Below are 27,826 nucleotides of genomic sequence, written 5' to 3'. Positions count from 1 at the left end.
AGCCTATCCCCAGAAACGGAGATGGAGAAGTCGAAAAAAGGAATGGCAGAGTCGGAGATGGACCATGTGAAGATAAGTGAGGGGTGGAAGTTAGAGCAAAGTTGATGAAATTTTCTAGTTCAGGGTGAGAGCAGGAAGCGGCATCGACACAGTCATCAATATTCCGGAAGAACAGGAAGGTCAAAGAATGTTCCAAGTATTCCACGAAAAGACAGGCATAGCTAGGACCCATATGGGTTCCCATAGTGACATCTTTTATTTGGAGGAAGTGAGTAGAGTTAAAGGAAAAGTTGTACAACGTGAGAACAAGTTCGGCCAGGCAGATGAGGGTGGTGGTGGATGGGGACTGGTTGGGCCGTCGTTCCAGGAAGAAGCGGAGGACTCTCAGGCCATCCTGGTGGGGGTGGAGCTGTAGAAGAACTGACCTTCCATGGTGAAAAGGAGGGCAGGTTTTTTATTTCAGATTTCCAGCATCCGCAGTATTTTGCTTTTGTTTCAGCGATGTTTGAGTATTTTTCAACTCATCAGCTGTTAGGGCTCAAGCACTTTTGGCAATCAATGTGACAAGTGCTTTTGTTCAGGTGTGAAAACCACCTTAACCTTTGTAATGCTTGATGTGGAGATGCCGGTGATGGACTGGGGTGGACAAATGTAAGGAGTTGCACAACACCAGGTTATAGTCCAATAGCTTTATTTGAAATCACAAGCTTTCGGAGCTTTGCTACTTCGTCAGATGAGTGAAGGGTTCCATAAAGGCACAGCATATATCGTCAGAGAACAATGCCTAGTGATCACAGATAATCTTTCTAACTGCCATTTATCACACCTCGGCAGAGAGATAATCACAGCAATCAAAGGAGTGGATGGTGTTCAGACAGGTTAGTCAGGGAAACATTACATCCAAGAATACTGAATACACAAGGGGTCAGATCACAAAGACAGAGAGAGAGAGAGAGAGAGAGAAACCAGAGAGAGAGAGAGAGAGAGAGAGAGAATGACCAGTTGTATTAAAAACAGATAACTTTTTTTCGCTGGTGGGGTTACATGTAACGTGACATGAACCCAAGATCCCGGTTGAGGCCGTCCTCATGGGTGCGGAACTTGGCTATCAATTTCTGCTCGCCGATTTTGCGTTGTCGTGTGTCTCGAAGGCCGCTTTGGAGAACGCTTACCCGAAGATCGGAGGCTTAATGTCCTTGACTGCTGAAGTGTTACCCGACTGGGAGGGAACCCTCCTGTCTGGCGATTGTTGCACAGTGCCCGTTCATCGGTTGTCGCAGTGTCTGCATGGTCTCGCCGATGCACCATGCTCCGAGGCATCCTTTCCTGCAACGTATGAGGTAGACAACGTTGGCCGAGTCACACGAGTATGAACCATGTACCTGGTGGGTGGTGTCCTCTCGTGTGATGATGGTATCTGTGTCGATGATCTGGCATGTCTTGCAGAGGTTGCCGTGGCAGGGTTGTGTGGTGTCGTGGACGCCGTTCTCCTGAAAGCTGGGTAATTTGCTGCGAATGATGGTCTGTTTGAGGTTGGGTGGTTGTTTGAAGGCGAGTAGTGGAGGCGTGGGGATGGCCTTAGCGGGGTGTTCATCGTCATGACATGTTGAAGGCTGCGAAGAACATGGCGTAGTTTCTCCGCTCCGGGGAAGTACTGGACGATGAAGGGTACTCTGTTGGTTGTGTCCGTGTTTGTCTTCTGAGGAGGTCTATGCGATTTTTCGCTGTGGCCCGTCGGAACTGTCGATCGACGAGTCGAGCGTCATATCCCGTTCTTACGAGGGCGTCTTTCAGCGTCTGTAGGTGTCCATCGCGTTCCTCCTCGTCTGAGCAGATCCTGTGTATTCGCAGGGCCTGTCCATCGGGGATGGCCTCTTTGACGTGATTCGGGTGGAAGCTGGAAAAGTGGAACATCGTGAGGTTGTCCATGGGCTTGCGGTAGAGTTAGGTGCTGAGGTGCCCGTCATTGATGGAAATTCGTGTGTCCGATTCTGAGGAGTAGTCCATGGTGAGTTTGTTGATGTTATCGTGTAGTCTCTTCAGTGATTCTTCGCCGTGGGTCCATAGGAAGACATGCCAGATCATCGACACAGATACCATCATCACACGAGAGGACACCACCCATCAGGTACATGGTTCATACTCGTGTGACTTGGCCAATGTTGTCTACCTCATACGTTGCAGGAAAGGATGCCCCGGAGCATGGTACATCCGCGAGACCATGCAGACACTGCGACAACGGATGAACGGACACCGCACAACAATCACCAGACAGGAGGGTTCCCTCCCAGTCGGGGAACACTTCAGCAGTCAAGGACATTCAGCCTCCGATCTTCGGGTAAGCGTTCTCCAAGGCGGCCTTTGAGACACACGACAACGCAAAATCGTCGAGCAGAAATTGATAGCCAAGTTCCGCACCCACGAGGACGACCTCAACCGGGATCTTGGGTTCATGTCATGCTACATGTAACCCCACCAGCGAGAAAAAGTTATCTGTTTTTAATACAACTGGTCATTCTCTCTCTCTCTGCCTTACTGGTCTCTCTCTCTCTCTTCACTAGGCATTGTTCTCTGACGATATATGCTATGCCTTTATGGAACCCTTCACTCACCTGACGAAGCAGCAAAGCTCCGAAAGCTTGTGATTTCAAATAAAGCTGTTAAAGACTATAACCTGGTGTTGTGCAACTCCTTACATTTGTGATGCTTTTGCAGCCAGAAGCTACAAAACTGGCAGTAACGTTAAGTATTGCTAGATGTGATTAATCTGTTTTTAAAGGTTCTTTAAAAAAAAAAGATTTTACAAGTCCTTTTTGCAGTCCTTTTAAAAAGATTTTGTCATTTTTTTTAAGATTTGTTGCACTGCACTGTAATGTGTATATTGAAATGAAGTAAATGACGTAAATACACTTTCATTTATCCATTACAACTGTCTGACCATCTTTACAGTGCTGTAATTGCAATCTAGTGCATTCTATTGTTAGCTTCTTGCAAAACTTGCTACAACAGTTAAAACGGATAAAAGAATAGAAGGGTTAAGTGAATAAAATTACTTGACAAAATCATTGTTCATTTAACCATTCTACACTGTAACACTAATTTGTAAATTACATGGATCTAGAGGACAAATAAACGATGAATAGCTTACCCTGGCCACTCAGATTAACTTTTACTGCATGGAAAATAGGCAGCAGTGCAACTTAGCCCTGCAAAGCGACATTGCAATAAGGCAAGCTGAAGAAAGGCAACCAGTGGCAGAAGAGGTCCAAGATCATGAGGCAATCAATCCTAAGACTACCTCTCACTGAATGAGGCATTCACTTAGAAAGAGAACCAGCAATTATATAATACCGTATCATATCCTTAGGACATCCCAAACTGCGATGCAAGTGATGGATTACTTTTGGAGTATCTCTTATTATGTAGTCAAACACAGCAGCCAGTTGACATCAGCAATCCCACAAACAACAAATGAATGAATGAACAGATGATTTTTTTTTTGGTGGTGTTGGTTGAGGGTCGAATGTTGGCGAGGATACTGAGAGAATCCAGACAAGACAGACTGATGTAGACTGGAGCCCAAGATATTGAGAGCCTCAGTCAGAGCATTTATGATGGAACCTATGCCTGCACGTAAGGCCTTGGATGCGGAAGGGTTCCACAGTAGAGCACCCCTTGGAGTGGCCACACTCTTCACCGTGGTCTCTAACTTGATTAGGTTTTCATGTAGCACTGCACAGATGCAGTTTGCAGCCTTACTACATTGATGCTCCCAAAATATACACATACTCAAATGACCATATTACCTGCTGCTGCTGAGCTACCAAATTGCATTTGTAGGCAGGCCTTGTGAGGTGGAAACCCCTGTGCCGAGCAGCTGAAGGAGGCTTGAGCTGGCCACTACCCAGCAGATTACAGCTCATCCAAGTGCACCTGCATTTACTTCTCTTAACTCGTATTCTGTGCTTCACCAAGTGAATGTACCCACATCACCTGAGTGGATGTATCTGTTCTGGTGCTTGCCATTGAGCCTGGGCATGGAATGGAGGAGGTCAGAGGGCTGCGACAACTTTGGAGATTTTCGGTTAAGGCTACAGATTGTGCTTTGCTACTACCTGCTCATTTTGGGAACCCACAGGAGCAGAAGCACAGAATTTAGAATGGTAGTAACAATAACCTGGGACAAAATTAATAGTCACCTGGACAAATGTGGATTGATTAATAAAAGAAAGCCAGCACAGATTTGTTAAAGGCAAATCGTGCTTAACTAACTTGATTGAGTTTTTTGATGAGGTGACAGAGAGGGTTGATGAGGGCAATGTGGTTGATGTGTATATGGACTTTCAAAAGGTGTTTGATAAAGTGCCACATAATAGGCTTGTCAGCAAAATTGAAGCCCATGGAATAAAAGGGGCAGTGACAGCATGGATACAAAATTGGCTAAGTGACAGGAAACAGAGGGTAGTGGTGAACGGTTTTTCAGACTGGAGGAAGGTATAGTGGTGTTTGCCAGGGGTCGGTACTATGACCGCTTCTTTTTTTGATATATATTAATGACTTGGATTTGGGTACACAGGGCACAATTTCAAAATTTACAGATGACATAAAACTTGGAAGTGTAGTAAACAGTGAGGAGAATAGTGATAGACTTCAAGAGGACATCGACATGCTGGTGGAATGGGCGGACACGTGGCAGATAAAATTTAATGCAGAGAAGTGCGATGTGATACATTTTGGCAGGAAGAATGAGTAGAGGCAATATAAACTAAATGGTACAATTCTAAAGGGGATGCAGGAACAGAGTTATATGTGCACAAATCTTTGAAGGTGGCAAGACAGGTTGAGAAAGTGGTTAAAAAAGCATACGGGATCCTGGACTTAATAAATAGAGGCATAGAGTACATGTTGAACCTTCATAAAGGTCCACTTTAGGAAGGATGTGAAGGCCTTAGAGAGGGTGCAGAAAAGATTTACTGGAATGGTTCCAGGAATGAGGGACTTCAGTGGATAGACTGGAGAAGCTGGGATTGTTCTCCTTCGAGCAGAGAAGGTTCAGAGATTTGATAGATGTGTTCAAAATCATGAAGGGTTTAGATAAAGTAAATAGAGAAACTGTTCCCATTGGCAGAAGGGTCGAGAACCAGAGGGCAAATTTAAGATGATTGGCAAAAGAACCAAAGGTGACATGAGGAAAAACTTTTTAATGCAACAACTAGTTATGATCTGGAATGTGCTGCCTGATAGGGTGGTGGAAGCAGATTCAATCTTGGCTTTCAAAAAGGAATTGGATAAATACTTGCAAGGAAAAAAATTGCAGGTCTATGGGGAAAGAGCGGGGGAATTGGACTAATTGGATTGTTCTTACAAAGAGCCGGCACAGGCTCAATGGGCCGAATGGCCTCCTTCTGTGCTGTAACCATTCTATGATTTTATGGTTCTAGAAAGAGCGGAAGAACAGATTTTAGAATGGTAGAGTAAGGGTGTGGCCCTTTTAAGAGACCTCACCTTTTAAGAAGTAACTAAGGCTGGAGTGGGTGGAGCCCTTCCCCAGTCAGATGAGAGTTAAAAGGGTGAAGCACAAGGGAACCCCCAGACCAGAGCCCTGGAAGAGAGCTGGGGCTGGCCTGGGCTTTGAGACCTGAGAAAAAGTGGAAGAGCTGAAAGGTAGTTGCAGGGGCAGCTGCGGACCACTGAAAGGTACCGTGGACTGGGAAAGGGTACTTGGTGTTGCCAAAGGTGTGACTTTGTGTGGAGCGAATTAAAAGACAAGAGTTTTGAAGTACGAGCTGGTTGTGGACTATTGTTTATTGTATGAAGGACTCTGTGACAGCAGTAAGGGCGGAAGAACGGAATTTAGAATGGCAGTAAGGGCGGAAGAACGGAATTTAGAATGGCAGTAAGGGCGGAAGAACGGAATTTAGAATGGCAGTAAGGGCGGAAGAACGGAATTTAGAATGGCAGTAAGGGCGCCTTAAACAGTTTACTTGGCAAGAAATTCCAGTTTGTTAAACTGCAGTGCTTCAGTGTACGTCTGTCTGTGTGAAGTCAGGTGATAAAAAACAAAGGAGTAAACAAGCCCTCCAATTTCCCCCACTCCAGATCACCTACGGTCCTCTGTAGCAGCTGCAGGGAAGGGAGGAACACAATATCCCACTTCCGCCTCTGACTTTTCTGGCACCGTGAAGGTAATGAATGAAGGAGCACCACACATAAGAGACTGCAAGGAGGGGTTAGGGGAAGCAGGTAATCTTTCTTGGCTGCTCTAGTGAGGTTCTTAAACTTTTTCCTGCATTGCAAAGGGGTCCTGGGGTTCAAGGAAGTGGTACTGTCACACCCAACCTCCTTCCACACAGTGCATGCCACATACTTGGTGGGTCTTTGGCCCACCGACTCGAAACAACTCATCCCTCTTGCTCTCTGTCTCTATTAGGAGAGCAACAGGTCAACGTTCTGAATTGACTGCTCTTCTTTTGGCCCTTGCTGCAATCCTTCTCATCCAGGCAGCTTGCTTGCTACAATACTGCCATAACCCTCTTATGTCGCAGTAGGTTTTATTGCCTGCTGCTACACCAGGTTTCTGCCTTTCCTCCAGCTATTTTCCACCCCTCCCCCATCTGGCAGGACCCAACTGGGGCCAACTCCTGTTCCTCTTTTCTGCCCACGGTATTTTTGAGGCAGGCTGCAATAAAACATTTCTCTTGCTATGCAACTTGCTTAGGTCGGTGTTACAATGTCATGGTGGGCGGGACTTCGGGTCCTTAGTGCCCAATAATCAATGAAATGTAGTTAGCGGTTGGTACCCTAACAACTGTTATAATTTACCTCCCCCCCCCACCCCCCAACCCCACACAACACTCTACGCTAAGAAGACATTTTCCAAGGGCAAATCCACACCTTCTACCAACTGAAACTGATAAACTTCAAAGGTGGAGAGAATGGGTGCAGTAGGAACAATTGCAGTTTATTGAATTTTTTGCAATGGAAGACCAGCGGGATGGCCAACATATGTTCTTGATTGTTTCAATAGGTTGAAAAACATCAATGACAGTCCATGTAGTTTAGGCTAACACTAAAAATCAACAACAACGTGCATTTATATAGCACCTTAATGTAGTAAAACATCCCAAGGCTCCTCACAGGAGCATTATCAAACAGAACTTCACACCGAGCCACATAAGGAGATATTAGGACAGATGACCAAAAGCTTGGTCAAAGAGGTAGGTTTTAAGGAACATCTTAGAGTGAAGAGAGGTGGGGAAGTTTAGGGAGGGAATTCCAGGGCTTACGGCCTAGGCAGCTGAAGGCACGGCCACCAACGGTGGAGTGATTAAAATCAGGGATGTGCAAGAGGCGAGAATTGGAGGAACGCAGAGATCTCTGAGGGTTGTAGGTCTGGAGGAGGTTAGAGATAAGGAGAGGTGAGGCCATGGAGGGCATGGATGGATTTGAAAACAAGAATGAGAATTTTAAAATCAAGGCGTTCCTGGACCAGGAGCCATGAGCTCAAGTTTATGAAGGGTGGAAGGTGGGAGGCCAGCCAGGAGACCATTGGAATAGTCCAGTCTGAGATAACAAAGGCATGGATGAGGTACTGAATAAAATCAAGTTTTATTGCAAGATGTAAATTTATAAAGAAGTAAATTAATCAGCAGATAAGTAGCAATACAGTATTACACTAACATTTTAAACCATTTTCTCAAACCAAAGTAACAAACATTTCAAAGTTCTTAGTGTACTTTTCCAGAACACCAACTCAATCATGGATAATTGTAACATGGGTACTACAGCTTCAAGGAGTTTCATCTCCCTGCCATTACACTGAAGTACTGTTGGGGCTAAATGAACTCAGGAAACTGTGATTGTTCCTAGATAGTTCCTTGTTCATTTTCTTTTGAAGGAAAGTTTGGGTTTTTTAAAGAACATCCTTCTCCTTGATCAAAGTACACCTGATATGTCATAGGTATTAAGAGTGAGACAACTACTTTTTTTACAGATGGCTATTCCCTATAGGGTCAGCCAGTACAGACAGTGGCTCTGTCTTCTCATACAGTGGTAAACTTCCTTTGTTTGAAGTACTAGTCAAACAATGATGACGTACCACGATGATATATGACAAAGAAAAGCAGGTGTCCTGTCTGAATCTGAATGTCCATTCCAGATATTTACTGCTGATTGCTTACACTCAGACCCTCATATCAAGACAAAAGAAAATCTTCTGGAAACAGCAGACACAGCTCTATTTAAAAATTCCAGTGCAGTGGTCCTGCTACAAATTCGTACGAATGAGTATAATATGGAAGTACTTCACTGCATGAGCGGGTTGGAGCTCACATCCATCATAACCACATTATTCACAATGATCATTGGTCGGAGAAATCTGGTGATCAGATGGTTCTCATGGACCATTCAGCTTCAGAGCGAGAGACTTATAAATGGGAAGTTTGAAAAAATTGTTACATGTAAGGTGGTTAAACTGTGGAATTCTCTGCCGCAAAACTTTTATTGAAACAGTAAATGGGGAATTTTACAAGGCCGTGCTGTGGGATCTTCATCCTACAGTACATATTGGAGATGTGGGCACGTGCTGCCCAGTTACCTGACCAGAATCTCTACATGGCTAAAGATGACAGATGGAGGAAGTAACTCTGGGGATCTCAGTCTGTTTATAAGTTTTTCCTAATTAATTTCCACCCCTCACCCCACCCCATTCATGCACTTTCCTTATGTGGATGTTCTATTCATGGGTCTGTACAGCAGCAGAGTCCTTTGATCCCTGTAGCTTGTCTCTGCTCAGGCCCTCCTGTAAGCAGCTGGGCTAAGATCAGGAAACTGCCGATGTCCATGCAGAGGGGAGGGGATTGCAGCCCCGAACCTGTATTATAACACTCCTTGGAACAATGTGTTGGAGCTATCAGGTGTTGCCATCTTTAGCCTGCCCTGCTGATTGTTTGAAATTTTAAACATTTCCTCTATACAGACCCTTCACAATGTCAGCAGTTGTAAACAATTTTACAACACCAAGTTATAGTCCAGCAATTTTATTTTAAATTCACAAGCTTTCGGAGGCTTCCTCCTTCGTCAGGTGAACGATGTGAAAATGTCAGCAGTGTGGAGTGGGTGCAATGGAAACACAGGGCAATAAGATTCCTGCACAGAGCCTGCTCCCAAATACTGACCTCCTTCACAAGCAAAACAGAGAAATACCCTGTGGGTAAAAACATTCCTGCACATCCTACCACCATGGGTTTGGGATTTCTCTTTGCCATGCCTTGTGCCACATCAGAATAACTCCTCCACATCCTGCCATAACAAAAAGCAGTTGACTGGGTCCATAGAGGAAGGAGCTCCAAGTAAACAGAGAGGACAGGTGCTATTAAGAAACAAAACCAGACCATAATAATGTACTGCATCCTTTCATATAAAATTACTGAAGGATTAAAGCCGTTTGATGCCTAGAGCTAATTTAAACATTATCACATCTGGCAGGGCCTTTACCCAGCAACGATTTAACTTAAGGGGGCTGGTGCACTGCCAGGGCTGTGGGTCCAAACCAGAGTAGGGGGTGCGGTGGCATAGGAAGGAAAATTCCAAAAAGAAATCCCAAACCCATGGTGGTAGGAACTGCAGAAATGTTTTTACAGTTACCATCTTTTTAACATTATCTCTCCTACTTAATGACACTTAGTGCCTTCATCTCTCTTGTTTAATGCAGTCACTCTACAGGGTTGAAAACTTTATCTGCTGTGGGCAGGGTGGGCGACGTGACACACTGGACATACTCTTAAAGCTCTTCTCCTACTCCAAGCAGTACTATTGTCTTATCCCATTATACGTACTGCTTTACCACCATGACGAGCGAGTTACTGAAGGCAGCTGTAGCTCGTAGACCCTACTCGGCAGGAGTGTGCACCTTCAATAGGGAGAGGAGAAAATTGGGGAGTTTAGGATGAGATGAGCAAAGGTCACAGGGACCAGTGAGCCATCTCCATCCAGCCGTTCTCTTTCACTTTCTGTGGGGTTTTTCTCTTTGTTTTTCCCTTAACTTAAGAGCTGCTGCTTATCTTCCTTTCATGTTTTACATGACATTTTCCTGTAAAGGAGAGGCACTGCATAATCTCAGATTGTGAGAGTGCTAAAATAATGTTGGGAAGGGCACCATTAGCATTTGACACTGTACAGACACGCTGCCTCTGGAGACTTTGCCATTCTTGCCTCTGTGGAGTGGCTAGTCATATTATTTAACGGTTGTCTTGAAGATGGTAAACCTCCATAGTTTCTCACCCATGTAGATGCACTGACGGCAAGAGAGGTTGGCGATGTTCCTGAAATTTGTGAAACAGGTTGCACTGGAACTGCTGATCATCTTTGTTAGGGGGGTGGGGATAAGAAACTTGGACACTCTTTGAAGCTCTGCGCAGGTTGAGTACTTGAATTGGCTTCCAGCCTGTGTGGATGTGCCAGTGCTTTGTGAAAGAGAAGGAATCGGTGAATCAGTTCTGGTAGATATCGCACTGGAAGGGTTTCTATCCCATGTTGACGCACTGATGTATCTCTAGAGAGGAAGAGTATGTGAAGCAGTTCTGGCAGCTATCACACTGGAAGCGTCTGTCGCCTGTGTGGGTGCGCTGGTGTTCAGTGAGGTCTGACAACTGTGTGAAACCTTTATTGCAAAACTCACACTTGAATGGTTTATCACCTGTGGGAACGCACTGGTGTTTCAGGAAGTACGAGGAGCTCAAGAAAGCTTTGTCGCAAACCTCACACCTGAATGGTTTGTCTCCTGTGTGGATACGCTGGTGTACCACAAGATACGATGAGCTGCAGAAATCTTTGTCACATACCTCACACCTGAACGGTCTTTCATCTGTATGACCGCGCTGGTGAACCCGGAGGTATGACGAGTTGCAGAAATCTTTGTTGCAAACCTCACACCTGAACGGTCTCTCATCTGTGTGGATACGCTGGTGTTGTAGCAGACTTGATGACTGTGTGAAACTTTTGTTACAAAATTCACATTTGAATGGTCTTTCACCTGTATGAATGCGTTGGTGAACACGGAGGTACGATGAGTTGCAGAAAGCTTTTTTGCAAATCTCACACCAGAACGGTTTTTCGCCTTTCCGAATGCACTTATGTACCAGGAGGCCCGATGACTTCATGAAAGCTTTGCCACAAACCTCGCACTTGAACGGTTTCTCAGCTGTGTGAGTGCGCTGATGTTTCAGAAGTAATGACGAAAGTGTGAAAGCTTTGTCACAAGCCTCACACCTGAATGGTTTCTCTCCCGTGTGGGTTCGCTGGTGTTCCAGTAGGCGTGATGATGTCACAAAAGCTTTGTCACAAACCTCACACCTGAACGGTTTCTCCCCTGTGTGAGTGCGCTGATGTTCCACTAGGTGTGATTGCTTCAAGAAAGCTTTGTCACAAACCTTGCACTTGAACGGTTTCTCACCCGTGTGTATACGCCAGTGTTGCAGAAGGGTCGATGCTTGTGCAAAGGACTTCTCACACACTTCACACTTGAATGGCTTCTCACCTGTGTGAATGCGCAGATGTTCCACGAGGCCCGATGCCTGTGCAAAGGCCCAGCCACACACATCGCACTTGTATGGTTTCTCTCCCATGTAGCTGCCCTTATGTTGCAAGAGACGTGACAATCGCACTGAGACTTTGTTAAAATCCTCACATCTGAATTCCTTCTTGCCTGTGTACATGCACCTGTGTATCAGGAGGTCTGACAACGTGTAAATCTCTTCTCACCCCCCTCACTGCTTAACAGCTTTTCATCTGTTTTAATGTGCCAGTGTTTTACGAATGATTGAAACCTTTCTCCCACACCTCACACTTGAATGGCTTCTCACCTCTGTGGATGTGCTAATGCTTCAGGAGCTTTACCGATTGTGTGAAAGTCACCGCTTGGGCAACTTGTTACCAGCCCCACATTTTTCACCACCTGGAGCAAACAATCTCAAACCGCCGAGGCTTTTGAAACATTGGTTTTAAAGGGATGCTCGACACTGTTGATCAGTTTTAGTTCTTGATTGAGTGGATTTACAGAAGATGGTTTTACTGTAAAGCCATTCCTTGGGGGGTGATCTGGATGTACCTGCTGTGTCTATCCTCCCTATGTTTTCTGTACAGGATATAGTTTAATACATATATAGGATATAGTGTGATCCTTCTGTAAGACAATAAAAAATACAGTGTGATCCTTCTGTAAGACAATTTTAAAAAATCATGTTTTTCCACCAATTCTCTCCCTTCTCTGCTGAAGATGCTGACTCCTCACTCAGCTCGACACTGAATGTCAGCAGATTATGAACAGCTTGTTCAAGTGTGTGTGGCCACCAGTGTCAAGTCCATATTACCCTAACTCAACACCCACTTTTTCCAGTGGGGATCACTGGATAGTGATCAGAAGTGGATGTTCTGGCTGGTTTTTTTTTTCCCCTTCCCTCCCAGGCCAGGAGCCTTGAAGTCTGTGGTAGTGCCCAACCTAGCTGGATCAACTATCTCAGCAAAGGCTATGGAGAGAAACTGAGGGGGTGATTTTAAACCCCAAGAACGGGTGGGAGTTGAAAATAGTTGTTTTTTAGGTCGCGACTGCAACCCGGCTTTATTTCCAAGTTTAACATCGGTGGTAAAAGTACAGGCTTCCCACTGGGAATGCAAAGTCTGAAAATTTTGCGGTTGCGACCCAAAAAAACCAACTATTTTCAACTCCCACTGGCCCCCAACCCACCTGTTCTTGGGGTTTAAAATTACCCCCGAATCTTAATGTTCAATACAGCTCAGTACCAGGCAGTGCTTCCTTAGTCCTTGCCCTTCTGATTCACACTGCATCTGGATGCCACTATCTTTCCCTCTCCCTCTAACTCCCAGACTTTCAGTCAGCAAAAACTGCAGTTTACTGAAGATAACAGGGCAAGACAACCTCAATTAGTATAAAAAGTTGTCAATTATTTACAAACTCTAAAATTAGTGTTAGAATGGAGTTTAAATTAGGTAGTGGTGCCACTGTGGGAAGGGAGGTAGGTTGCTTTGAGCTCTCTAAGAATGCAAGTGGACAGTGAGCCATTTTGGAAATCAGGAAAATAAGCTGCTGTGTTAGTTTCTGGGTTTCTTTTACCTTATTAAATAGATGTTTTTGACTCCTCTGTTTTAGATTACTTTCATAGGTGAGTCCTAGATCGCTACAGCCTTGAATGCATCTTCACCTGTTGTGATATCTAGTTACATGAACATAATAATCCTTATTTATATTGCTTTAGATAAGGTTACGTCCCATGCTTCCACAACATCCTCCTGGTCTTTAATGCGATAGAATAACTCTGCATGAGACCTTATTTCATTTTCTGTAAAAAAAAAAATGAACAAGTGAATAAATAGCAGAACCATAACAATATTTTACATAAATTAAGACAGAAAATGCTGGAAAAGCTCAGCAAGTCAGGCAGCATCTGTGGAGAAAGAAACAGTTAACAGGCCCAATATTACTAGGGAGGCAGGTTGGCAGCAGGGGGGTCGACTGGGCGCGTGGGTAACACGCCCAGTGAAATCGGTGGGTTTGGCACGCGATCATAAGTAAATTGAAGCCACTTACCTTGGCTTCCGGGTTTCACGCTGGAAAGCTGCGCAGCGGGTGGACTGCGCACCTGCATCGTAGGTTGTCAGCTGGAGGAGCCCTATTTACAGGGGCAGTCCTCCACTGCCTGAAGCTGCAGAAAATAGGCAAAATTACAGCATGGAGCAGCCCAGGGGGAAGGCTGCTCCAAGGTTTAATGATGCCTCACTCCAGGTCTTACTGGATGGGGTGAGGAGGAGGAGGAGGAGGGGGAGGAGGGAGATCTTCCACCCGGCGGACGGGAGGAAGTGGCCTGCCTCAGCCACCACGAAGGCCTGGCTCGAGGTGGCAGAGGAGGTCACCAGCACCACCAAATTATCACGCACCTGCATATTGTGCAGGAGGCGCTTCAATGACCTAACCAGGTCAGCCGAAGTGAGTACTCTCACTCATTCCCCTACACTCCGTCTGCCACATCACCGCCCTCACCCCACTTGTCCTTCTGCACTGCCAACACTACTCTATCACATCACTCCTCACACCCACTGAACACTCATCCTCATCTTACCTGCACTTCCTCACCTCCCCAGTACTCATCCCACCACTACCACTCAACCCAATCCTCATACGGTCTCGTGGCTCTGTCTCATACTCACCCTCTGATGCATCTCTTTCACTGTCAGCCTCACCCCACCTGCCACTACCTGTGCTACAGCCACAGGGCATGCATCACGTATGTGTAGTAGGAAGCGTAAGGCAAATAAAGGGGATGCACAAGGGTGTTTGAGGGTTTGTCATGATTTTTACTTTTATTTGATTTCTGATCAACAAGCATTACATATTATATTATCACCACTACTGCCATGGCTGGCCGTTCTTGACTGGCTTGTGCAATAAGGCCCTTTCATGAGGTTCTCCATGAACACCCTTGATGCCACCCATTGGGTCACCCTACAGTGGGTGTATGTGTAGTTGCACGACTACTTTGTGCAGGTGCCTGTTGCGCAGCACTGTGTTGTGTAGCTCCACATGGCGGAGGTGGACGGCGTGCCTGGTGAGGCTGGTGATGTTGCTAGTCCTCCAACGGAGTGATGAATGCAGCTATGGAACCCCCCCCACCCCCACCGATCCTGATTGTGTGAGTGTGAGGGGGTTCGCAAAGTAGGTAAATGTGTTTGGACAGCAGAGTTTAGGGTATGATATAATAATTTTGAGTGTGGAGGGAACAGTGTGGCAGGCAAAACTTTGTCTGAGGTGACAGAGTGCCCTGCTGCAATGAATGAGGTATTCCCCCCAACTGTCAAGGAATCCTCTGCATCTCCCAATGGCTGCTGACTGAAACACATCTGCAACAACAGGGAGCGTTTCCCACAGCACAGGAAACACACTGAGGAGAGTCCAAAATCACATCCCTGCTAAAATCTCTTCCCAATAAGGTCTGTCAACGACCTCAAGAACCTCCCTAACTATCTAAACTGACATCCCGCCGGCTTTAATTGCCGGCGGGAGGCCCACATGCGGGGGCTGCGCGCGCACCGATTCGTCATTGGGGAACCTGGAAGTGGGCGGGTTGGAGCCGGGCTCAGGACCCGCTCTGGGATTCCCCAGTTTTAGGAACCCCCCCCCCCCCCCGCCATGAACGCACCCGCTCGGCCATCCTAAAATTGACCCCAACGTTTCAGGTCGAAGATCTTTCGTTAGAACTGGAAGATGTTAAGGAGTTAACAGTTTTTAAGCAAGTACAGAGCTGGGGAGGGGAGGAAAGATCATAAGGGAAGGTCTGTGATAGGGCAGAGGGCAAAAGTGATTAAATGACAAAAGGGATGATGGTGCAAGTCAAGGAGGATGGTAATGGGACAAGTTAAGAAACAAAAGATGGGTCTAGAGGAGCTGTAAATGGCAACAGCAGAATCATAATCAGCAGCTGCAGTCCCACAAAAAAAATGGGAGCAAGGTTATAGTCTGAAGTTATTGAAATCAATGATGAGTCCGGAAGGTTGTAAAGTGCTTAAACGAAAGATGATGTGCTGTTCTTCGAGCTTACGTGGAGGGAGTGGGAGTGGGACGGGGAATTAAAATGACAAGCAACTGGCAGGTCAGGGTCACGCTTGCGGACTGAGCGGAGGTGATCAGCAAAGCGATCACCCAATCTGCATTTGGACTCCCCAATGTAGAGGAGATCGCACTGTGAGCAGCGAATACAGTACACTAAATTGAGAGAAATACACCTGTTTCACCTGGAAGGACTGTTTGGGTTCTGGACGGTGGGAAGGGAGCAGGTGAAAGGGCAGGTGTTGTATCTCCTGCGCTCACACAGGAAGGTGCCGTGGGGAGGAGAGCGAATGTTGAGGTTGATGGAAGAGTGGACCAGGATATCGCGGTGGGAGCGGTCCCTTCGAAATGCTGAAAGGGGAGGGGAAGGGAAGATGTATTTGGTGGTGAGATCGCGCTGGAGGTGGCGGAAATGGCGGAAGGTGATATGTTGAATGTGGAGGCTGGTGGGTAGAAGGTGAGGAAAAAGGGGACCCTTACCATGAAGGGGAAGGGGTGAGGGCAGAAGTGCAGGAAATAGGACAGACACGGTCGAGGGCTCTGTCAACTACAGTGGAGGAGAATCCTTGGTTGAGGAAAAAGGAAGATGTATCGGAAGCATTGGTGTGGATGGTGGCATCGTCAGAACAGATGCGACGGAGAAGGAGAAACTGAGAGAAGGGAACAGAGTCCTTACAGGAAGCAGGGTGGGAGGAAGTGTAATTAAGGTAGCTGTGGGAGTCGGTGGGCATATAATAGATATTAGTTGACAGCCTATCCTCAGAAATGGAGATAGAGAAGTCGAGGAGGGGAAGGGAAGGGAAGAGTCGGAGATGGACCATGTGAAGGCGAGGGAAGGGTGGAAATTGGAAGCAAAGTTGATGAAATTTTCCAGTTCGGGGCAAGAGCAGGAAGCGGCACCGATACAGTCATCAATGTACTAGAAAAAGGGGCGAGGGAGGTGACCTGAGTAGGACTGGAACAAGGAATCTTCCACATATCCCACAAAAAGGCAGGCATAGCTAGGACCCATACAGGTTCCTATAGCGACACCTTTTATCTGCTGAACACCTCCGCTGAGTCCGCAAGCATGACCCTGACCTACCGGTCGCTTGACATTTTAATTCCCCTTCCCACTCCCACTCTGACCTCTCTGTCCTCAGCCTCTTGTACTGTACCAATGAAGCTCAACGGAAGCTCGAGGAACAGCACCTCATCTTTACAACCTTCCGGACTCAACACTGATTTCAATAACTTCAGATCATAACCACCGCTCCCATTTTTTTTTGTGGGACAGCAGCTGCTAATTATGGTTCTGCTATTGCCATTTACAGCTCCTCCATCTTTTGTTTCTTAACTTGTCCCATTACTACCCTCCTTGCCTTGCACCATCATCGCTTTTGTCATTTAATCACACTTGTTCTCTACCCTATCACAGACCTTCCCTTATGTTCTTCCCTCCCCTTTTCCACCACCCCCCTTTTTCCCTGGCTCTGTACTTGCTTAAAAACTCTAACATCTTCCAGTTCTGACGAAAGGTCTTCAACCTGAAACGTTAACTCCGTTTCTTTCTCCATAGATGCTACCTGACTTGCTGAGCTTCTCCCGCATTTTCTAACTTCATTTCAGATTTCCAGCATCTGTAGCATTTTGCTTTTGATACTGTATTTTACATAGTTGTCTAACTTTGCCAATTCCTCTTACTGTAGAAAAAAATAGTTCACATCTCTACTTCTACATTTTATGGCTAGATTCCTTTTTTACCCAATGTTTCTGTAATTCTTTTCTCGCCAATTACGGAAGTTGTCTCACTTATTTAATTCTCTTCAGATGTTCCAGCCAGATAGGTTCTGCAGATCAAACTTAAAGATTTGAAAACTACAGACAAATAAACTCCCCCTAAACCAGCCTTTATGAATTATATTAAATGTTTGTTCAATTCAAAAAGGAGCTACTACTCAGACACATAAATAACACAACCTGTTTGTGCCTGAATTGATCAACTTGGTTCCTCCTTCAAGCCAGCTACTCGGAGACCAACTGAATAATACATTGCAATACTGTACTGAGTTAAGGTGGTGCATGATTTTGGTTTTTAACTCCTGATGTACTGTGACTGAATGAAAGCCAATAGCAACCTAAAACTTGAGTCAAAAACTTATTTTTTGTCACACTTCACACCTTCCAAGGGATGTCTTCCTGGCTCGGTTAACATAATAAAATTATTTATAGTTTGAAGATGAAGGCAATCTCCTGGAAGCTAGACACTACAGCTGGGTGGCCACCTTAGACCTGACCCACCCATTGCCTTTAAATTGATATTTATACATTTTCATACATAAACAGAGTTCTGTCCCTACCTTCCCTTATAGAATGACAATATCATGGATTTTGTCACATTATTTCTCCCCTTTTGAAGAGTTTCTTTGGAGTGCTTTTGTGAAATTATGTCTCACGATTGTATTCCCATTTGCTGCACTTTTGTGATGATCAACATGCAAGTCATCCACCTGCAATGCAGTGCTGCATCATAGCAAACTAGCGGATTTCTCCCATGCCGAATTTAACAGGGTTGAATTTAACCCAATCGGAGGTTTGTGATCTGAATATACTGTACTGGGAAATGGATGCAAAAATACAGCTGCAATCTTTGTAATGCTCACACCACACCTATACATTCCTTCCCAATCACTAAGTATGACAATTCACACTAACAGCTTGTGCCTCAGCTGAATAATAGGATGCTCCTACTCTTGATCATTTACTTTACTCAGCATAGCCTCCTATGCCCGTCAAATATTTCAGTGTGGGTGATGATCACTAGCGTGCAATCAGCACTGGCTGGGGCAAGGTCTGCACAGAGCCCACTAAAGACATCCTCACAGCTTACTAACCAAACCACCTGGTTTGGACATGTTTTCAGGCTAGATGTGTTTAGGGTGCAGCTATATGGCTACAATTTAGAATGAAGCTCCAGTAATAGCTTGCTGTTCCCAGGAACACTCGGACCTGTTTCTTTGGTTTAGGATGAGATCATTGAATGATATTGTCCTCTTTACCATTATCAGTGAGTACCATCACCCACAAGGTGCCCATGATACAGCACCGTGGCCATGTCAACGTAGCATTTTTCCACCTTGACTAAGCATTCATGTAACTTGGAAAGAGTAGAAGTCCCAATACTCATCCTTGGAGCTCCCCACTCTGTACTTTCTCTCACTCCAAGTACCTATTTGTTGTAGCCTTCAGCCAATTTCTTATCCAATTCTAAGATTAACTCTGGATCTCCATAGCTTTTTGTATGTAACTGCCTTTTGGAAATCTAAGTGCCTTTGGATTTTCCACAGTACATTTGGGTTGTCACTTCATCAAAGCAGTCCAGGAGGTTATTCAGGCAGGAACTTTCCACTTCTGAAGCCATGTTGGCTGCTGTTGACCAGACTCTGGTTTTATGTTTTATATATATATATATATATATATAAAAAATCAAGTTTACATCTGATAAATTGATTCCATTCTTTTACATGGAATTAGAACATAAGAAATAGGAGCAGGAGTAGGCCAACCGGCCCCTCGAGCCTGCTCCGCCATTCAACAAGATCATGGCTGATCTTCTACCTCAATGCCGTTTTATAGAGTCATAGAGTTATACAGCACGGATAGAGGCCCTTCGGCCCATCGTGTCCGCGCCGGCCATCAGCCCTGTCTACTCTAATCCCATATTCCAGCATTTGGTCCGTAGCCTTGTATGCTATGGCATTTCAAGTGCTCATCCAAATGCTTCTTGAATGTTGTGAGGGTTCCTGCCTCCACAACCCTTTCAGACAGTGAGTTCCAGACTCCAACCACCCTCTGGGTGAAAAAGTTCTTTCTCAAATCCCCTCTAAACCTCCCGCCTTTTACCTTGAATCTATGTCCCCTTGTTATAGAACCCTCAACGAAGGGAAAAAGCTCCTTAGTATCCATCCTATCTGTGCCCCTCATAATTTTGTACACCTCAATCATGTCCCCCCTCAGCCTCCTCTGCTCCAAGGAAAACAAACCCAATCTTCCCAGTCTCTCTTCATAGCTGAAGCGCTCCAGCCCTGGTAACATCCTGGTGAATCTCCTCTGCACCCTCTCCAAAGCGATCACATCCTTCCTGTAGTGTGGCGACCAGAACTGCACACAGTACTCCAGCTGTGGCCTAACCAGTGTTTTATACAGCTCCTGCACTATCCCCATATCCCTTGATGCCTTTAATATCTAGAAATCTATCATTCTCTGTTTTGAATGTACTCAATGACTGAGCCTCCACAGCCCTCTGGGATAGAGAATTCCAAAGACTTACCACCCTCTGAGTGAAGAAATTTCTCCTCATCTCAGTCCTAAATGGCCTACCCCTTATTCTGAGACTGTGACCCCTGGTCCTAGACTCCACAGCCAGGGGAAACATCCTCCCTGCATCTACCCTGTCGAGCCCTGTAAGAATTTTGTATGTTTCAATGAGATCACCTCTCATTCTTCTAAACTCTACAGAATACAAGCCTACTCTACTCAATTTCTTCTCATACAACAATCCTGCCATCCCAGGAATCAGTCTGGTGAACCTTCAATGCACTCCCTCTATGGCAAGTATATCCTTTCGTAGGTAAGGAGACCAAAATTGTACACAATACTCCAGGTGTAGTTTCACCAAGGCCCTATATAATTGCAGTAAGACATCTTTACTCCTATACTCAAATCCTGTTGTAATCTGAAGTAAGACTAATAGGTCTATAGTTGATTGTGACTGATTTATCATCCTTTTTGAATATGGGCATCACCCATAGCCTGTTTCCAATCTACTGGTGTATCTTCAGTTTCCAGTGACTCCTTCATAATCACTGTCAATGCCTCACAAATCTCCTCATTTGTCTCTCTCAGCACTGAGATAAATACCATCTATCCCTGTGGATTTATAAGTTTTAAAGAAAGAACTTGCATTTATATAGCACCTTTCATGACCTCAGGACATCCCAAAGCACTTCACAGCCAATGAAGTAAAATGTAGTCACTGTTGTAATGTAGAAACGCGGCAGCCATTTGCACACAGCAAGGACCCACAAACAGCAATGTGATAATGGCCAGATTATATGTTTTTATGTGTTGGTTGAGGGATAAATATTGGCCAGACCACCGGGGAGAACACTCCTGCTCTTCTTCGAATAGTATCATGGGATCTTTTATTTCCACCTGAAAGGGTAAGTTTAGTGTCTCATCTGAAAGATGGCACCTCCGATAGTGCAGCACTCCCTCAGTACTGCACTGAAATGTCTCTGGAGTAAGAGTGCTACCACTGAGCCACGACTGACACTAATATCTTTTAAGCCTTCCATCTTGCTTATGTGAAAGTCATTAATTTTGCTTTGGTAATCTGATTGGGGAGGGCATGTTGCTCGTATCTTTTCTAATGAATGCTTGGAGGAAGTATTCACAGTATTTATTTACCATTTTCTATTCAGCCTCTGTTTCGAGCCTGTTTACATCTTTTATAGTTCTCATCTCTTTTTGACTGCTCTCTTACTGTTTTCATGTTGAAAGGATATTTTACTGGTACATTTTTCCTCAGCAGCTGTGCCTTTTTTGAGGTCTCTGTTTCTCTGATCATCCTTTTAGTTTGTTTCTCTGATCATCCTTTTAGTTTGTTTCTCTGATCATCCTTTTAGTTTCTTTCTCTGATCATCCTTTTAGTTTGTTTCTCATATTTCTATATTCATCCCAGTGAACCCCACCCCCCCCACCCCACCTTCCTCCCCCTCTCCCTGTTGGATTTGTATAGATTAATTTTTCTCTTTACTTCGCTTCTCATTTGTTTATTAATTCATTTAGGATCCCGTTTGTTTGGTCTAAACTAAGTATTTATCCTGTATGCCCTCCTTTATTCCATTACAAATGTTATACTGGTTCTCAATTGAAGTGTTGTTGAACATTCTCTTCCACTCCATTTGCTTTAGTTGTTCCCTCATTTCCAATAATTTAACCCGTTTAAAGTTATAGTCTTAGTGATTAAGGATGAAATTACTTCGATGATAATAGAGGATATAACAAGAGGTAAGCAGGCAGTGGAGACTTTATGGGTAGAATCAAGAAATAGAAAAAGGATTTAAAACTGTAGTAGGAGTTGTGTATAGGCCCTCTGGTAGCAGCTGTGAAGTGGCAGAATGTATAAATGCAGAGATTAGACAAGCATGTAGCAAGGGCAGTGTGGTTTTAATAGGGGATTTTAACTTTCATATTATTGGGATAAGCAGTCGAGCTCATGTCAGAAAGGTAGCGAATTTCTTGAATTTTCAGGACAGCTTTCTGCAATAATATGTTCTAGAACCAACAAGGGGGCAGGCCATATTAGATTTAATGAGTAATGGGCCAGATTTAGTTAACATCCTAACGGTACGTGAACATTTATCTAATAGCGATCATAATATGATCGAGTTCAACATCGTGTTTGAAAGGGAGAAACCCGTATCAGCGACTATGATTCTAAATTTAGGTAAGGCCGACTTCAACGGAATGAGACAGAGACTGTCCACAGTAAACTGAGCAAATCTGTTAATGGGTAAAACAACAAGACCAGTAGGTCAGTGGGAGGTGTTCAAAAAATAAATTAACGTGATGCAGAACCAGTTTATACCCCTAAGGAGCAACAGCTCTACTTGCCAAAAAAAACAGCCATGGATGACAAGAGTTAAGGGACAACATAAAACTAAAAGAAAAAGCATACAAAATTTCAAAAAATAGCACAGATCCGTGACTGGGAGAGATACAAAGAACAGCAAAGAGTGACAAAACAGATAGTAAGAGCTACAAAAAGGGAATATGAAAGGAAACTTGCAAGGGATATCAAAATCAATACAAAAAAATGTTACAATTATATTAGGAAAAGAGGGTGGTGAAGAGCAATGTGGGTCCCTTAAAAACTGATAATAGTGATATTGTAAACAAAAATAAGGAAATGGCGGACATGTTAAAAATAATTTCTTTGCGTCAGTATTTATAGTGGAAGAGGGTAGCATGCCGGATACCCCAAGGAAGCTAATTTTGAATCAGGGATAGGGACTCATCATAATTAATGTAAGCAAATTAACAGTAATGAAGAACAGAATGGCACTAAAGAGTGACAAATCCCCAGGACCAGATGGTTTCCATCCCAGGGTTTTAAAGGAAGTAGATGAGAACACTGCAGAAGCCCTAACTATAATCTTCCAAAGTTCTCTCGATTCAGGAACCAATCCTTTAGATTGGAAAATCGCATATGTCACTCCGCTCTTTAAGAAAAGTGAGAGAGGGAAACCGGGGAATTATAGACCAGTTAGCCTAACATCTGTTGTCAGGAAATTACTAAAGTCTTTAATTAAGGATAGAGTGACTGAACACCTTGAAAATTTTCAGCTGATCAGAGAGAGCCAGCATGGATTTGTATAAGGGTAGGTCATGCCTGACGAACTTGATTGAATTTTCTGAAGAGGTGACTAAAGTAGTGGATGGGGGAATGTCTATGGATGTTGTTTATATGGACATCCAGAAGGCATTCGATAAAGTCCCTCATAAGAGACTGTTAGCTAAAGTTGAAGCTCATGGAATTGAGGGCAAATTATTGACCTGGTTAGGAAATTGGCTGAGCGGCAGGAGACAGAGAGTAGGGATAATGGGCAGGTACTCAAATAGGCAGGATGTGACTAGAGAGATCTGTGTTGGGGTCTCAACTATTCACTGTATTTATTAATGCCATAGATGATGGGATAGAGAGCCACATACCCAAGTTTGCCAATAACACAAAAATAGGCAGCATTGTAGGAAGTGTAGATGGAAGCATAAAATTACAGAGATATTAATAGATTAAGTGAATGAAATCCATTTGCCACAGTTTTGCCCAATGTAGGCAAGTGTGAGATGATCCACTTTGGACCTAAAAAGGATAGATCAGAGTACTTTCTCAATCGTGAAAAGCTCAAAACAGTGGCTATACAAAGTCCTGGTTGGACCATACCTGGAGTATCGTGTTCAGTTCTGGGTACCGGACGTAGGAAGGATATACTGGCCTTGGAGGGAGCACAGTGTAGGTTTACTAGAATGATACATGGACTCCAAGGGTTAAATTACAAGGAGAGATTAGGGTTGCAAACTAGGGTTGTGTTCTCTGGAATTTAGAAGATTAAGGGGTGATTTGATAGAAGTTTTCAAGATATTAAGGGAAACTGATAGGGTAGATAGAGAGAAACTATTTCCGCTGGTTAGGGAGTCTAGGACTAGGGGACCTAGCCTAAAAATTAGAGCCAGGGCTTTCAGGAGTGAAGTTAGGAAACACTTCTACACGCAAAGGGTGGTAGAAGTTTAGAACTTTTTTTCGCAAATGGCAGTTGATGCTAGCTCAATTATTAATTTTAAATCTGAGATTGAGAGATTTTTGTTAACCAAAGGTACTAAGGGGATTTGGGGCTAAGGGAGGTATATGGCGTTCGGTCACAGATCGGCCATAATCTTGTTGGAAGGCGGAACAGGCTCGAGGGGCTAAATGGCGTACTGTTCTTCCTATATGCTTGGCTTCCAGTCTTTGGTATAAATGAATCTCAAATCATGTTAAACTTGATTGTTCTGTGATCGCTGCCCTCCTAAGGTACTACGACTTCCATTTCCTGTGTGGTATCTGGTTATTTACGAGAACCAAGTCAAGATGAGCTCTGCCTCTTGTGGCTTCCTTGACAGGCTAGGTTATGAAGCTGCCCATGCTTTACATTTACGGACTCTGACTCTAGACCGCTTGGGTTTTCCGAGTTTTCTATTTGGTTGGTTGAAGCCTCTCTGAATGTTATACACATTTCCATCCTCTAGGTTTAGCCATGTTTCTGATATTCCTGCAATATTGTAGTTCCCTACTGCCACAACAACCTCCAGTTCCACCTTGTTATTTCTAATGCTTCGAGCATTCAGGTATGGTAGATCTTATTGTAGATTTTCAAACACCTTGGGTTAGATTTAGCTCAGAGATAGATTTACCACCAAAATAGCATTGGAATTGTACTTTCATCCATCAGTGTAACTCCACCGAGAACCAGTCCATATTTCCATGGTGTACCTTCATTACATGTTTATTGTGGACTCCTGGTGCAATTGGCACCTTCCAGAGGGAGTCCACCTGTGTTGGGGGTGGGGAAGAAAATTCTGTGTATCTGAAAGGGCCACGGCCAAGTTTTGTGCCTGTAACAATGTAGCTCATGACAATGTCTAAAGCTTCAGGGCACCTAGCCCACAAATTTAAAATCTTTTCATTTAAGGAAGGATGCCCACAAAGGGCATGATGCAGGCCAAAGGAAGCGAGTATCATCTTCAGCAACCCTGCAAAGCTACTTAATGCTGGAAGAAGTTGACTGGCCTCTCCAGGTCAGCCAAAGTAACAGGAGGCAGGCAATATTTTGCAATGATGCACTTCAATAAGCATGTTTCTCAGTTGCAGTCACCTTGCCCTCATTCCATTGAACATCATCTGTACCTCTATGTAGGAGGTACCACAATACCATTCATAACCCCTACTTTCTCCTGTAAGTGTTCCCTTACTCCCAGCTGGACATGCTTGAAAGAAGTGAAAGAATAACACCTATTCCTTCAATGTACCATTGCATTCTTTCCGTAACATTTCAAATTTATAATGGTAACATTCTGAAGTGAGTACAATAATTTAGAATTGCACACTTTAAAATATTGTAATTATCACACACATCATGTTCCACATGGGAAAAAGCCATCTGCACTTTCATATATATCCATTTTTCTCATGTCCCACTGAATAAGGGTCCTAACTTTACTGCCCATGTTACTCGGTCCCATTCAATTATGGTTCCAGCTCCTCTGACCATATTACTTGGCCCTACTGGGTGTGGGCACCAGCTTCCTGCACATATTGTTCAGTCCCAAGCAGTATTATGGCCAGTTAGAGGCATAGAATCATACAGCACAGGAGACCATTCAGCCCATCATGCATGTGCCGACTCTTTGAAAGAGCTATCCAATTAGTCCAACTTCCCTGCTCTTACCCATAGCCCTGCTATGTTAAAAAGTTAATAATGTTTTTAGGTTTCTTGTTCCTTTCTTATTCTAGATATCTTTGGCCCTCTGCTTCAGATACTCCCTCCATCCGTGACAGGAATTTTACTCTCTGTTATCAGTACAATTCATACCATGCCCAGTGCAATGAACAGAGAACTCTTGTCAGATTTCAGCGTCTAGTCCTGTCCTGTGCCTTCACAGGACCCTCCTATTCTTCGGATGCTGGCAGAACAACACTATACTGGACCTTGCTTTAGGCTTTAACTGCCAAGTGAATCTATTAAATAGTAATAGAACAAGTGAACAATATCAATAGCACAGAGTAAAAAAAAATAATAAATAGCACCTCTCTCCTGTGCTAAAATGAGAAATCAGTCATTTCCTTACAGAGTGGTTCTTCTATTTTTCTTACCATCTATGGAAACTATCTAGCCTGACAAACTCTCAAAGGTTGCAGACAAACTCTCTTCAGAGGCTACAGACACAGTCACTGATTTGAAAAAAACAAGCTGTTAACAGAGAACAGGAGCAGAATTTAAATAACTGCTTGCTCAATTTTAAAAGGCTGCCAATCAAACACATATTTGAACAATTCACAGAGAATGTACAGCCCAGGCCTTGGAAAAATCAATGGCATAACAGGGTAGGAATTAGTCTTGGGTGGTAGGGCAAAGCAGGCGGGCTCGGACCGGACCGTTATATGCAGTGAATGGAATTGAATATCAGGCCGGTTTGCACTACTGCTCAAACAAATTTCTACCCCAACAAGTTAATAAAAAATAAAATTCTGCAAATCTGAATGAAAAACTGAAGCATCAAATATTGCTTCACTCCACAGCTGCTCTAGTTTTTCTGTTTTTGTTTTGACCAAGGTGTCACAATCTCCTCGGAGTGAAGCTGGTTTTAATCATTAAAGAGACCAATCCCATGCTAAATCAATGACAGAAGACCAGGCCCAGGCTTGCCTTGGTTTTCAAACAGATTTAGATTATAAGAAACTAAACAACATCAGACTTCCTTGTACAGCAGGACTCCTCACAGAGAATGTCTCTCACTAGAAATGGATTCTCATCACAGGCAGGAAATCTATAAGAATCCTCAGACACTCTGCACCTCCCAGATAATCACAACTCACCGTCTGAATATTAGCAATGGCCGATCAGAAGGGAAATGCTATGTACAAATCCCAGCTTTCAATAAACACATTCAATATCCAACATTCAGCTCTACCAAACAGTTCAGTGCAAAGCACTGAGTAAACAGGCCTCTCAGCTGGATCCTCTCACACAGCACAAGGGACATTTTTGCTCCCTTCTTCTTTTCCTCACTGCATAAACAGACTGCTCTGAACATTAATGAGTATTTTACTGTATAAAGTCAGTACAAACCCCATTCTTTCCCTTACAGTCTATACTCTTCTCACTTTGTTGGCAGATACTGAACAGGCCGCAGAAGGGAGGAGGAGGAGGAGAAGAAAATTGTAGGAACGCTGGGTATGCTCTTTGTGATTGACATCACTAGCAACCAATCAGCTGCTGCACTATATTTCCAACCTACCTACACTTAGAGGGTCAATCACACTTCTTAGCCAATCAGAGTGGACAGGGAGCGGGAGTTCTGCTTCACACTAAAACTATTACAGAATTAAAAATAAGCAGTGTAACACTGGGTAAACCTTTCAATCAGTGGCAATTTAAAAATCAGGCCTGGTGGGGCGATCTCATCTGTGTCGGTGGCAGCTGTGGTTCAGTTGGTAGTTGTGGGGACAAGTCCCACTCCAGAGACACTTCAGTGCAGTACTGAGGGAGTGCTGCACTGTCGGAGGTGCCATCTTTCTGCTGAGACGTTAAACCAAGGCTCCGTCTGCCCTCTCAGATGGATGTGCAAGATCCCATGGCACTATTTGAAGAAGAGCAGGGGAGTTCTCCCCGGTGCCCTGGCAAGTATTTATCCCACAACCCACACCCAAATCATGTTCTGGTCATTATCTCATTACTATATGTGGGACCTTGCTGGGCTCAAATTGGCTGCCACGTACAACAGCGACTACACTTCAAAAGTACTTAATTGGCTATAAAGTGCTTTGGGACATCCTGAGGTCATGAAAGTGGCTATATAAATGCATGTCTTTTTCTACTGAGTCCCAACACCAGCTACTTACTTTCTGTG

The 27,826-nt window shown here is 44.3% G+C and overlaps 1 protein-coding gene and 1 long non-coding RNA gene across 2 annotated transcripts in view; both read right to left on the bottom strand.

Annotated features, from left to right (window-relative positions):
* Positions 1-7,589: 7,589 nt before the first annotated feature.
* Positions 7,590-27,826, bottom strand: part of LOC137309455 (zinc finger protein 91-like) — a 69,296-nt gene continuing 49,059 nt past the window's right edge. Inside the window, exons 3-4 of the mRNA XM_067977660.1 lie at positions 11,178-11,550; positions 7,590-11,093 (exon numbers count right to left, since the gene is read on the bottom strand). Of these exons, the coding sequence (XP_067833761.1) occupies positions 10,524-11,093; positions 11,178-11,550 (943 nt within the window). The 3' untranslated portion in view covers positions 7,590-10,523. The remainder of the gene's footprint in view (positions 11,094-11,177; positions 11,551-27,826) is intronic.
* On the bottom strand, positions 12,203-27,151 carry LOC137309458 (uncharacterized). The gene is made up of 3 exons (XR_010959832.1): positions 27,046-27,151; positions 13,130-13,355; positions 12,203-12,214 (listed from the first exon to the last, which is right to left on the bottom strand). It is a non-coding gene; the product is annotated as an uncharacterized lncRNA (long non-coding RNA).

The sequence above is a fragment of the Heptranchias perlo genome, unplaced genomic scaffold (assembly GCF_035084215.1).
Source record: "Heptranchias perlo isolate sHepPer1 unplaced genomic scaffold, sHepPer1.hap1 HAP1_SCAFFOLD_164, whole genome shotgun sequence".
In the NCBI taxonomy this organism is placed as follows: domain Eukaryota; kingdom Metazoa; phylum Chordata; class Chondrichthyes; order Hexanchiformes; family Hexanchidae; genus Heptranchias; species Heptranchias perlo.
Note: the sequence above shows the minus strand (reverse complement) of the source record. Positions and strands in the feature narration are given on the sequence as shown.